The sequence below is a fragment of the Sinocyclocheilus grahami genome, unplaced genomic scaffold (assembly GCF_001515645.1).
Source record: "Sinocyclocheilus grahami isolate Dianchi unplaced genomic scaffold, SAMN03320097.WGS_v1.1 scaffold249.1, whole genome shotgun sequence".
In the NCBI taxonomy this organism is placed as follows: Eukaryota; Metazoa; Chordata; class Actinopteri; order Cypriniformes; family Cyprinidae; genus Sinocyclocheilus; species Sinocyclocheilus grahami.
In genome coordinates this window covers 226,967-241,692 of record NW_015505428.1, presented here as the reverse complement: position 1 = coordinate 241,692, position 14,726 = coordinate 226,967, and the positions used below count along the sequence as shown (strand labels likewise).

The 14,726-nt window shown below is 39.5% G+C and overlaps 1 protein-coding gene across 1 annotated transcript in view; it reads right to left on the bottom strand.

The window, feature by feature from the left end:
- Positions 1–14,726, bottom strand: part of LOC107598274 (centlein-like) — a 31,230-nt gene that overhangs the window by 14,649 nt on the left and 1,855 nt on the right. Inside the window, exon 2 of the mRNA XM_016289569.1 lies at positions 13,877–13,964. Within this exon, the coding sequence (XP_016145055.1) occupies positions 13,877–13,964 (88 nt within the window). The remainder of the gene's footprint in view (positions 1–13,876; positions 13,965–14,726) is intronic.

Here is a 14,726-nt window from a genome sequence, read left to right as displayed (position 1 = left end):
CACACACACGCTCTCTCTCTCTCACACACACACACACACACTCACACACTGTGGAAACCTTGCATAGTTGTACTTACTAACTGAACTATCTGCTAAACTTTCAGCAACGATCTACATGACTGCTACAAAACACACAACTTCATCCACATGAAGCCATTTTCCTCAAAGTTCAAGCACGGACTGATAATTTCAGCTCTAATAAACTATCTGTGGGAGTCATTCCGTCAGATGTTCAGGAGTCTCTAGGACAAAATAAAAGTCCTCAAGTACGAAAGGAGTGCAAACCTGGAGCTGAGCAATGAAAACAATGAAATCCTAAATCTGCAGAGAGATGAAGACCGGCTTTATTTTTTATTCTTATTACATTCAATTCATATTTGAATCATTCTGATCAATACTGACAAGATGATTATTTTCATGTTATGGTTGATGATAGTCAAATGACTGCAATCAAAATGGTACTATTTTGTCTAAATAAATTACAAATAAAACACTTTAAAATGAACATGTGCAAACAAATATTTAAATACACTATTACTCATTGTAAAATTACTCATACAATATGCAGTCGTGTATATATACTGTATATATATCTGAATACTTTCCGTACCCACTGTATATATATATATATATGTAATGCATTAAATTAATTAGATTAATGACCAGCGCAACTCAATGAGAGCAGCTGAGTCCTTAGCCATCTTCAAGAAGTGGCTAAAAGCATCTTCATTTGACCCTCTAACTCTAGCACTCTCTATTCTAATTCTATTCTTACCCCTTGTCTTCTTTTTTTTTAAAAAAGGCCCTCTAACACTGATGAGCAGTCTCTTCTGCTCATCAGTGCTGCATTTATTTGATCAAAAATACAGAAAAAATTTAATATTGTGAAATATTATTATGATGTAAAATAATGTTTTTCTATTTTAATATACTATTCTATTCTAATGTATTTCTGTGATGCGCAGCTGTATTTTCATCATCATTACTCCAGTCTTCAGTGTCACGTGATCTTCAGAAATCAGTATAATATGCTGATTTATTATCAGTGTTGGAAACTGTTGCTGCTTCATATTTTTTTGGGAACCTGTGATGCTTTTTTCAGGATTCTTTGATGAATAAAAAGTTGAAAAGAACAGCATTTATTTCAAATAGAAATCTTTTCAGTTCAAAAGTTTGGGGTCGGTACGTTTTTATTCTTTCTTTTTTTTAAATAAATGAAAGCTTTTATTCAGCAAGGACGTGTTAAATTGATAAGAAGTGACAGCGCGGGGAGCAGATGGCTGCCCCTCTTTACTTGAAAAGAGAGACAAACGAGAACGGAGTTTTTTCTTTGGAAAAAACTCGCAATGCACGCAGATTGCCCCCTCGAGGACATCGCGTGCGTGCTCCTCGCCCAAACAAACAACACATAAATCGTGTGTGTCATCTGGTGTCAAATAGCGCTGACACGGATGCACACACCTTCTAAATGCTCTACTAGTGCTCGCCATAATAAATAGATAGCTCTTACTTTTTCCTTGAAAATGCACGCTTCAAACAGAACAGTCAATGAAGACGAAGAAGTGAATGATGTGTAGCTCCCGGCGCCGATTTATACTGGAGTCGCACCGGTAGTGACGTCATGGCTGTAGCCGGCCAACGAGTTGGTGTTTTTTCAATGTATGCTTCAGACACGGGTCACGACGAGGCGTTCCCCATAGCGACCCCTAGAGGACGCAGTGTCTCGTTCCCTACTCAGGGAACCATGGTTACATAAGTAACCTGAGACGTTTTTCTATTTTAATATACTATTCTATTCTAATGTATTTCTGTGATGCGCAGCTGTATTTTCATCATCATTACTCCAGTCTTCAGTGTCACGTGATCTTCAGAAATCAGTATAATATGCTGATTTATTATCAGTGTTGGAAACTGTTGCTGCTTCATATTTTTTTGGGAACCTGTGATGCTTTTTTCAGGATTCTTTGATGAATAAAAAGTTGAAAAGAACAGCATTTATTTCAAATAGAAATCTTTTCAGTTCAAAAGTTTGGGGTCGGTACGTTTTTATTCTTTCTTTTTTTTAAATAAATGAAAGCTTTTATTCAGCAAGGACGTGTTAAATTGATAAGAAGTGACAGCAAAGATTTATATTGTTAGAATATATTTATATTTTGAATAAACGCTGTTCTTTTTAACTTTTTAGGCCAGCTCTAGGAAGGGTTCTGGTCGTCCCAAACGTCTTCCATTTAAGGAATGGAGGCCACTGTGCTCTTGGGAACCTTAAGTGCAGCAGAAATTTTTTTGTAACCTTGGCGAGATCTGTGCCTTGCCACAATTCTGTGTCTGAGCTCTTCAGGCGGTTCCTTTGACCTCATGATTCTCATTTTCTCTGACATGCACTGTGAGCTGTAATGTCTTATATAGACAGGTGTGTGGCTTTGCTAATCAAGTCCAATCAGTATAATCAAACACAGCTGGACTCAAATTAAGGTGTAGAACCATCTCAAGGATGATCAGAAGAAATGGACAGCACCTGAGTTAAATATATGAGTGTCACAGCAAAGGGTCTGAATACTTAGGACCATGTGATATTTCAGTTTTTCTTTTTTAATAAATCTGCAAAAATGTCAACAATTCTGTGTTTTTCTGTCAATATGGGGTGCTGTGTGTACATTAATGAGGGAAAAAAATGTACTTAAATGATTTTAGCAAATGGCTGCAATATAACAAAGAGTGAAAAATTTAAGGGGGTCTGAATACTTTCCGTACCCACTGTATATATATATATATATGTAATGCATTAAATTAATTAGATTAATGACCAGCGCAACTCAATGAGAGCAGCTGAGTCCTTAGCCATCTTCAAGAAGTGGCTAAAAGCATCTTCATTTGACCCTCTAACTCTAGCACTCTCTATTCTAATTCTATTCTTACCCCTTGTCTTCTTTTTTTTTAAAAAAGGCCCTCTAACACTGATGAGCAGTCTCTTCTGCTCATCAGTGCTGCATTTATTTGATCAAAAATACAGAAAAAATTTAATATTGTGAAATATTATTATGATGTAAAATAATGTTTTTCTATTTTAATATACTATTCTATTCTAATGTATTTCTGTGATGCGCAGCTGTATTTTCATCATCATTACTCCAGTCTTCAGTGTCACGTGATCTTCAGAAATCAGTATAATATGCTGATTTATTATCAGTGTTGGAAACTGTTGCTGCTTCATATTTTTTTGGGAACCTGTGATGCTTTTTTCAGGATTCTTTGATGAATAAAAAGTTGAAAAGAACAGCATTTATTTCAAATAGAAATCTTTTCAGTTCAAAAGTTTGGGGTCGGTACGTTTTTATTCTTTCTTTTTTTAAAATAAATGAAAGCTTTTATTCAGCAAGGACGTGTTAAATTGATAAGAAGTGACAGCAAAGATTTATATTGTTAGAATATATTTATATTTTGAATAAACGCTGTTCTTTTTAACTTTTTATTCATCAAAGAATCCTGAAAAAAGTATCAGTTTCCAAAAACATATTGTGCAGCACAACTGTTGATAATTCTAATAATAAATCAGCATATTATACTGATTTCTGAAGATCATGTGACACTGAAGACTGGAGGAATGATGCTGAAAATACAGCGCTGCATCGCAGAAATACATTATATTTGAAAGGATATTAAAAGAGAAACATTTTGCAAGATTACTGTTTTTTCTGTATTTTTGATCAAATAAATGCAGCCTTGATGAGCAGAAGAGACTTCTTTAAAAAACATTACAAGTCTTACTCATCCCAAACTTTTGAGCGGTAGTGTATATGCAGACATAGGCATTAACTGATTGCGTCCCTATGCAGATCTGCTGAGAGGAGCTCTGGCAGTGTTCAGGCAGGGTTAATGCCAATGCTTTGGAGTTGTCAGACAGCATGAAGTCTTGCAAAAATGAACAAAATCTCCTCCCATTCATCTCTTTCCGAAAGGCATTCCATTTATTATGGATGCGGTTAGACTAAGAGGAGAAAAGGAAGCGAACGGTGTGTGGTTTTGCTGAAGCGCTCATTCAGCTTGCTTTGCATACAAAGGGCACTGAGCGTGATGTAAATCTGTCATGGTGCTCCCCACACAGACTCACCTCAGCGTGCCCCGCGGCTGCTGTGAAGCTCCGCAGCTGTGCCAGAGGGCTTGGTATGACACGCTCAGCTCGCTGTGGAGCTGTCGCAGCACAAACAGACAGTGAAGGACAAGCTCGGTTAATGCAGTTAAGTCCTTGCTAGAACACAAGTTCACCCCCCCAGGGCGCCGTGTTCGCTTGTGAGGACAGCCGCAGAGTTCACACAACAGATGCGCTCCTGTACCGTCTGGTAGGAGACGTGTCTGCGGTGTGGGTCTCCTCTTGTCTGCGTGTCCAGGTTAAGACCCTCCAGCTGCTGAATGAGCTGGGCCTGCTCTCCTGCATGCTCCAGACACACCTGCACACGGACACACCGCTCACGGTCGGGGTTAACCAAACGCAGCCAGATCTGTGCGAGCGCTGCTTACTTGATTTGACAGAGCTGTTGTTCTTTGTCAGCTCCTTCCCGTTCTGCGGTGGAAAGCTGAAGGGACAAAGCGGTCTCCAGCGCGTCCTGTCTGCTTCTGAACAGCTGACATTCATTTTCATTTATTCAGAAATCCGTTAACAATGCAATTCATACCTAATGTAGGGTGATGAACATTTTTACTTTCTGAATTAAAACTCCGTTTGAAGCAAGTTCTTGAGAATAAAATCTTTTATTATTGTGTCTCACTGCTTATTCAAAATCAAAATCATGTGGTGCGACCAACAGAGTCACGTGTTTCAACAAATATGTAGGAAATATGCTGGAATTATGAGTGTGAGATATGCATTGTCTTCGATAATATCGTAGCTGTTATTTTAACAATGTGGAAGCTGACAATGAGTAATTTTGCAAAAAAACTAAAAGGCCTTGCGAATGCATGATGTAACCCATTAAAATGCAGTTAGAATGTTCCCAAAATTCAATATATTGTGGCAAAAATGGCCCTGTACGAGTTTTTTGTCTTGTACTTCTATATGATATAGTTAAGCATAGCTCCTGAATTGCATGATTGCAAATATGATTTGGTTTAATACAACTGTTCAGCAAACAAATAGGTAATATTGTGAGTTACGTTTTAGACACAGTAACGTCTGTATTTACACTGTTTCGGCAAAGAAAACTGTTCCAAACAAAGCCACAATGTAACTATTTTGCGTCTCTGACCGACACACAATGGTGTCTTGCTCCCGAATGAATCAGTGTTTATAACAAATTAATGTTTTCATGATGAATTCATAAAAAAGATTCAATGATCCATTCACTTGCTTTGATTCATGAGTTAATCAGCCATTTGAACGAATCAGTTGAATAAATGACTCACCCATTAAGTTTTAGTTTCTTATTTTAAGGTATAATTTCAATTTTAAAACAAAATAATTTCATGTGTCAATATCCAAAATATTATTTTTTAAATATTAATAAAACATCTCATAGCATTATTTATGCCGTTGTAATTGCAGTGCAAATACATATAAATGCTGCTTTAGATGCAGCTTCTGCAGTGCAAATATTGATTTTCTTTATACTGATTTAATTAGACTGGTAACAGCCTATACTGTCTTATTATTCTGATTCCATTTATTGATTAAGTGTAAGGGTTTGACAAGTAAGATGATGCATACAACTAATAAGGTTTTTGTTTAAGTTTAACTTGACTTAAATGTCAAGTGGTGTGACTCCCCAACAACTTTGGCATTTTTATGAATAAATAATTCAAGATTTTTAAAAAATAAATAAAATGGATAAACAAATAAATAATTATAATAATAAACACCACATGACACTGCTGAATCATAAATATAAACGTTTTTTTTTTTTTTCCAAAAATGGTATAAAGAGATTATATTTTTAAAAGTCATATAAATCCAACATGAACACATTTCTAAGACATAAGTCTTAAACTACCATTTTTAAAAGACTTGTTTTTTCTTTATTGTGGACACTCTTATGCGTCACCGAACCTCCTCACAGGGAGCTGACCGCACACAGCAAAGAGGAACAAAAGACAGACAACAGAAGAAAAGGAAAGCACGAGCAGCTAAAGCGGGAAGCCTATCAGCAGCGTATCACAGGAGCTGATGGAGATAATGAGAAGCAAACAGATGCCGAGCATCAAACGCTCGGGCCGGTGAGAGCACAGGCCAGCCCTCATTAAAAACTAGCCAGCGCTGACAGGAGCGCAGAGAGAGACAGAGAGCGCAGGAGGGAAGGGGACACCGTCTGAGCAACACTACAGTCTGCTTTAATTGGACTAGTTAGAGTTTAAGGTCCACACAGACCTGCCTCGGCCCTTCCCCGTAGAGAGCTGCGAACACAAATCTGTATGTAAAGCAGGTAATCACACAGGTGCTTGAGTGACACAAGCTTTATTAAACATACACAATGCTGAACGAGGCCCTATGGAACATGCTCCTGCTCCGTCCGAGTCGCTGTGTACCGCGACAGCAGGCCACATGTAAAACAGCTCTGGTCACTACTATCCCACTGTTGAGTGGGGAAGCCCCCCCGCCGAACATATCTATCAATATTTAACATTTGCGCATTGTGAGACAAGCTCATTTACATGAAGAAAGAAGAACGGGGTGCAAAGCGGGGGACCTTACCTTGACTCTGGAACTGCTGACGGCTTCTTGATCCCGCAGTCTCTCCAGCTCCGGCTGAGCATCTAATTGTTGCCTGGCTTCCTGTAGGGCACGCCTGCCCTCCTCCTCACTTCCTGCCGGGGGACAGCGAGCGAGAGTCAGTCGCAGCACTGGGATGAAAGGGAGGCGTTTGGAGCTTACCTGTGCTGGCAGGGCAAGCCGAACCCACGCAGGTAAGCCATCTTTAGCTCTAATGAGAAAAGCTCCACTACAGGCCCATTAGTCCTGCCAGCCTGCCTTTGATGCTGAGCTCTCGCTCTCCCTTTGCTAAGAGAGACCCTGCAAACACGCATCCTCCCCAGATCTTCACTTTATCAATTAATCATGCCAGTCCCATCAGAAGGTAATTAAGTAGAAGCCACATCACATACGCACTTTTTCCCCTGCTCGGCCATCATTAAGTATTTATTGGAGAACGTTAGCTGCTGCTTTTCTGAGCTCCGCTGTTGCTGGCGCCCCGACCCGGGATTTTGAGGCCGTAGGCGATTGCCTCCAGGGGCTTGTCAGTTTTTCTCCTCCCTCTCTTCCCGGTGTCACAGGCACAGAGGCAGAGCTTTACAAGTGGTGCCAGTGGAAATCTGTCCAACCCTTAAGTTGTCGACTCTTATTCCCCAGTGTGTGCTGCAGAGCTGCCAGTTCTTTCTTCATTAGACCGCACTGCCACGCAACCGCTGGACCCGGCTGTTTATCTCCTGCTCCTGTGCAGTCACTTTCTGTTTAAAGAGCCATACGGGTGATCGTGAGAGACAGCCGTTAGTCACAAGCAATCTGGGTATGAGTGTTCACAGCACTGAGAGCTAGTTTCTGTAATGGGGTCAGCTGCTGCGTGATACGGAGAAGGGGAAGCGTCCTGTAGCGCTAAACTCTTGCAAGCGGGACGCGGGAATTAGTGGTGCTGTACTGCGACACGATAAAGCACGATAACTAGAATGATTCAGTTGTTCACTTGCAGCTACATGTCGGAATTGCAACGGGTAATATTTGGCCGAAACTGTAATCGGTTTCCGAAGAAATCATTGTGGACTGAGTCCGAAAAGTGATGATAGAGTAGCAATATGTCACATTTGTTATACTGAGAGGTGGCTTGTTGCTTACTACGACTGAGAACACGAGACCCTGTTTAATTACCCAGAAAGGCAACACTTTATAATGAATGCTTAATGCATGATAAAAAAAAAACCTTATTATAGGTTGTTTCATCTCATGAGCAATCATAACAACCGTTTTAATGCATTGTAATGTTTACTTAATCGTGAGCTTTTCAGAGTGTGATGATTTATAACACACAATCAACACACTTAAATTACAATGGATTATATTTCCCATAGTTATAATGGATTATAAGTCTCATATCCAGCCATTGTTTAAGATCTGCACAATAACATCTTATCACTGTTTTTACTGTAAAATGACAAATACAAAGTCTTCATGAAAACATCCAAAAGGCTTTATAATGTGGTCAGTAACTTACTTTACTTAAAGCAGACAAAGACCACTTATAAATAATACTAATAATAAATATGAAAAGATGATATCAGATCAGACAAACGTGTAATATGGCACATTTGCTTTGAAGTATTTTTATAGTAATATCAGTTAGATTATTTTGAGGGTAGCCTTTAGACAACTGTTGAGAAGTAATTTATCAGCTAGAAGTCATTAGAGTATTAGTCGACTGTGTGCTTAATATCTGCTGACACTTTATTTTAACAGACATTCGACTGACTATAAGAAACTCTGCAAGTACATCGACATATTCTACCAACCCTAACCCTAAACTAAGTCTACTAATAGTTAGAGTTAGTTGACGAAGTTAATGATTCACTATGGGTCACAGTTATCCCTCTACGATCTCCGATATTGCGATAACGCGCTCCTATCGCTAACACGCACTTTAACAGGTTGTGTCGACTCGACGCTGATAGCTCAAAAATAACCCTGAGCTGTGGGAGGCAATTAACTGCCATGTTGGGAGAAATCACTTGAATCTTTCTAGATAGAGAACTTATGTTCAGTCTGCGCACCATGCACATGCAGGTTTTAATAGAGATTTATAGCACAAGCGAAGCTCAATTCAAAATGTTGATAATGAGGTAGGCAAGCACTGTTTTAACCCCAGTCCTTCTCATTTGGTAGGAAAAGAGGTTTAAAGAAGCTAAGAGGTCTAGGACAGAGAGATTAGCATTAGAAATCCCCAGTGCAGTTCAAAAATGAAAGCTAATTATGTTACAAAAATGGAAGAAGAGGGGTAATGGAAGGGGGGGGGGTGAGAGGAAAGCTGGTCAAAGTTAGTGTGGAAACGCAGAGATGAGATGAGGATTCAGCAGACCATCACACGGCCAAGGAAGGAAAAAGCAATTAATCACATTTGGGTTCGTTTGGCGCAAAATCTGGACGAGACGAATGCCAGTGGTTTTGAGTGGTACCCAGCATTCTGACTATTAATGAGTTTCTCAAACAGGGCACGATGGCCGTATTCCACTAACTGGCCGGTGAAACTTAAAGCTGACAGAAGGAAAGATTTTGTATCTCTTCATAATACAGCATACTGAAATATCAACTTCAAACATTTGCACCGCTGGTTCTGAATCTGAAATGAACTGAGGAATCGCTGAGCATAGATATGAACACATAGCTCTGTGTCAACAGATCTGCCATCTTATATTTATGGTTTATATAATGTTAGCATTCTGCAGGTCATTTAACCCAGTTTGTACAATCGTTTATACAATAGGTTTATCCCTAGAGGTCCACCCGTTATACCAATTTACTGTATAAAACAGATTATATTTGACTGTTATTCAATCTTCAAGTTAATTTATGGTTTACAACCTTATTTTATTCAAATGTTCAAGAATCAGACAGTTGCTTCAGATCATTGACTTTACCGATACGCTTCCATTTTGAACAGAACAACACACAGAACCATCTGACATTTATGACAAACCAAATCCTGTGAAAATCGGTAAGAAGGGACTGTTAGCAAAGCACGCCTGTCATCTGACATTCACTTCCTTGCAATTACAAGCGGATCTTGACCTTTCCAATATGGCAGACCTGCAGACGCATCACTGTAATTAGCGATCGCTGCTAATGTGCCACCTAGGTGTTCATATCTACGGTGCTGCTGACGCTAAACGTAATTCCTGCTATGAAAAACCTTCTATTAATAACACTGCCTTGACGTCGGAGCTGCGGTGTTTAGCAAGCTCCGGTTTGCTCCGCTATGGGTTATCAAGCCGTGGCTAATCTTATTTACTCAAATGAAGCGTGTGCGTGTTGCATGGACACGTTTGACGGACGCTGCTGCTGAAGAGAAAGAGCTCCTAACGAAGCCGACTGACAGATGTTTCATTAAGAGGCATGATTAAAGGTGAATTAACAACACGGCTTCATCATTAGCTGTCATCCAAGCAGATCTATCAAGCAGTCAGAGGTGCTCATTAAACAAGGAGAGCCGAAGGTTTCTCGGCTGCGCTGTGGTTTGAGTCGAGTAAAGCTCTCGGATTCTGTCGTCTTTTGCTTGAAGGATCTCCAGAACTTTCCTGTCCTTGTTCTCAGCTTTCTGCTTTTCTCTAGTACAACAAAAGAGCAAAATTAAAGGCAGTGACAGCATACAGAAGCGATCGGCCGGCCTCAGCCATTCACACTGGAAAATCTATCTGGGATGACGCAACGGTGATGCTCGGTTAGGAGATAAAACACTGCAGGATAGACTGGATGCTGTGGGAGAAGAAACATGCATTTAAAGCACTCAGAGCGCTCTCTGAGCTTATACCGCAGAGGGTCAACAGGGAATGATGGAATATAACTCCAGTCTCCAGGTATCAGTAATTATCAGGATATCAAACCAGGAACACTACTCACTGGGGAACACAAACACTCCTTTCCTTTCAGCATCTAACCCTCTTTAGCGGGCGTTTGGGGGGGAAAGACAAAAGAATCACAATTGGGGCAAGTTTGTTTGAACAGCTGCCACTCACCTGGGATCCTCCTTTCCCTGGTTCACTTTTTCAATCTCCTCCACCCTTTCTCTCCCCGAGGACATCTGACATGATACGGCTGTCCTCAGAGAGCGCCGCTGCCTTGAAGCTCGCTGATGTTAACCGTATCCCAAGCCAAGCGTTCGCTCGCTACCAGACCGGCCAGAATTCCCAGAAGCCTGTGCGCTTCTCAGAGCCAGAGCAATTATCATGTCAATGTCCCGGGTGGCGCGGAGCTGATGTATGCACAGGCCCTCAGGTGAGCGATGCCAGTTCTTTGAGGAGCAGCTCGGTTTGTTGGCGAAGAGGTTTGTGAGGGATACGGAGAGAGCATAGCCTGCCTGCGCTTTTAGAATCGAGGAACACTTTCGCGCAAGCAACAACTTTCTCCACATCTCTGACCTTTCATCAGGTGGTGGAAAGAACCATTTCATATTCGCCCGAATAAATACACAACCGTTACACCAAGCCACGCCACTGGCCTCAATTTCCCCCCATGTGCGGAATACTGCTTTATCTGCACCTCTTATCATCATCATCATAACTTCTGAAAGACGGCATGACAATGGCATTGCTGATTTGAACTCTTTCTCGCGTTCCCATGCCACTTTTGCAGCTCCCCACACTCTCTTCGAGGGTCATAAGTCATGTTAAATCTAGTGTATATCCCTCAAAGAGGCGTTTAGATGAGGAGAGAGGGAGGATAAGAGGGTTTAGATCATCATCTGCTCTCAGGTTCTCTCATAACTGCGTTCGACACACACACCCCTGCAGAACACCGCTGCCCAAGTGCTCGCAAATCAGGGATTTCACGTGTCAGAAGCAGCATTTATTTCAAGTCTGAGACGCAAAAGCATAATGATTCAGTAGAAGAAAGGGCCACCTGAACCACATGAACTCCTCATCTGTAGAAGCCAACACAACAACAACATTATTAAAAGCAGCTTCCGAATGAGCAATTTCCAGTCATTACTTTGCATTTATATTCTCATATGTGAGCCTGCAGCACAAAAGCAGTGTTAAGTCGCTGGGGGATATTTGTAGCAATAGCCAACAATACATTGTATGGGTCACAATTATAGATTTCTCTTTTATGCCAAAAATCATTAGGATGTTAATTAAAGATATTCTGTACATTTCCTACCGTAAATATATCAAAACTTAATGTTTGATTAGTAATATGCATTGCTAAGAACTTCATTTGAACAACTTTAAAGATGATTTTCTCAATATTTAGATTTTTTTTGCACCCTCAGATTCCAGATTTTCAAATATTGTCCTATCCTAACAAACCATACATCAATGGAGAGCTTATTTATAAAAAAATAATAAAAAATAATAATACATTTTTATGAATAAAAAAACCCAAAAAAATTAATTATGACTTTTTATCTTACAAACCTGACATTTTTTTCTCGCAATTCTGAGATTGTGAGATAAAAAGTCATAATTACGTTTTTTGTTTTTTTATTCAGCAGCAGAAATTTGCTTCCATACGGCATCTGATTTTTGCAGATTTTTTTTTTGTTGGTCTAATCTATTAAGCCCATTAAGTAGTTTGACATTAGTTTTCAATTTTTAGATAGACAGAAACTGATTAACAATGGCTTATTAATATTTTAAAACCTCTGCCAAACATCATGTGATCTAATCAATGGGGAAATGATGAGTAAATGATATCATAGAGTGGACCGATACTGAAATCAAACAAAACGCATGAAACATTTCTGCTCTAACAAATGAACCAAAAAGAAATTAAATCAGAGTAATCCTATTCATAGAAGAACGACTGAAGAGTAAATCTGAACTCACTCGCTGGCTGAAGAAGAAAGTGGCGTCAGAGAGACGCAAGACACGCTTACAATTCAGTGTCTCCGGGAAAAAAAGCTCTCAAAGATTCTTAAGCTACATTACATTTAATGAGAGACATCTAAAAACTACATTTTCTGACATTAATAAAAAAAAAACAGAATTATACCAGATCAACTTAATATAAAATTATCTGTTAAATTATGTCCACATCATTATAAGATTAAAGTCATAAATCCCTGCAGAATCTGCTGGTGTCCAATTAGTACATGAATTTTAAACCCTATTCAAAAGTGTCTAATTAATTATTTACTAAATGGTGCAGGCAGACCTTGATAGACCATGGGCTAAACATACAAAGTAGCGTGTGCACGAGAGAGAGAGAGAGAGGCTGTGCAAATGAAAAGAAATAGAGATCTCACAATTCCTAGTCTTCATTGTGTTTAATGACAAATTAAGAAGAGTCCTCCATCAAACAGGTGGTCTCTTCACAAGTGCTTAAGCTCACGACATCAGAAGATTGAGCAGCTCCCGCACATTACAGGGATTTTCTCGTGGAATGGAAGGTGTTTGATATGTTGAAAGGCAGTCGTATTGATGAATTATTTATCTCATACAGCAGACCGTGAATGCCCACTGGATGAGCGCACTCATTGAATGGTGCTATTTATACAAATATTAATAAAGTAAAACTGCCTGCCTGATAATTCTCAGGTCCACTAGAAACATTTTGCAGTTAATGGCAGTCGATGGACAGGCACTGCGCCTTTTACATAAATGATACGTGATGCTTTATAAATACATGCTTGTCAATAGAAGTGAAATGGAGAAAAATCAATTGTGAACCGCAGGCGAGAACAGCTCGACAGAGTCCGCCGACGATGATGATGCAGGTCAGAGCAAGGCTTTGACTGCTGTACAGCGAGTAACTGAGGGCTCTTCTTAATTAGCAGTTACCAAGATCGGTGTTTAGATGTCTGTAAGGAAGCTATGAGCTCAGAAATGATGATATATTAGTAATATGGGTTGCTTCGTCTATAATGATTACACGTTTGAGATGCTGTTGACAATGCAGGTGTTTGTTTTTAGGCACCACCTGCTGGGGATTTAACAATGTGCAGGAGGATTAAGTCACGTGAGTTTCCTGCTAGCATTGCAACTGTAGGGGGAAAAAATAAATAATAATAATATATATATTAAAATAAATATATATATTCTAAGGAAGAACTTAATATGGGCTTCTGATATGATCTTAGAATATTAGATTATTTTACACATAGTTTAGGACCATCATCCCTATTGCCAGAGACAGAGAAAACAGACAAAAGATTTATTTGACCAAATAAATAAGTGTACTATACTGTACCTGACACTGAGCCAGCTCCTCAGACAAACTCCTCAGCTCCTCCTTGAGGAATAAAACACCTTCACTGTCTTTCCAGTCCACTGAGATCCTGACAGAAAATATTTCATTTATATCATTGTCTGGATAGATAGATAGATAGATAGATAGATAGATAGATAGATAGATAGATAGATAGATAGATAGATAGATAGATGGATAGACAGACAGACAGACAGACAGACAGACAGACAGACAGACAGACAGACAGATAGACAGACAGACAGATAGACTGATAGACAGACAGACAGACAGACAGACAGACAGACAGACAGACAGATAGATAGAAAGATAGACAGATAGACTGATAGATAGACAGATAGACAGATAGACACTGATAGATAGATAGATAGATAGACAGACAGACAGATAGACAGACAGACAGACAGACTGATAGACAGACAGATAGACTGATATATAGACAGACAGACAGACAGACAGACACTGATAGATATATAGATAGATAGACAGATAGACTGATAGATAGACAGATAGATAGATAGATAGATAGATAGATAGATAGATAGACAGATAGATAGACAGACAGACTGATAGATAGACAGATAGACAGACAGATAGACAGACAGACTGACAGACAGACAGACAGACAGATAGATAGATAGATAGATAGATAGATAGATAGACAGACAGACAGACAGACAGAGACAGACAGATAGATAGACAGACAGACAGACAGACAGATAGATAGACAGATAGACTGATAGATAGACAGATAGACTGATAGACACTGATAGATATATAGATACACAGACTGATAGATAGATAGATAGATAGATAGATAGATAGATAGATA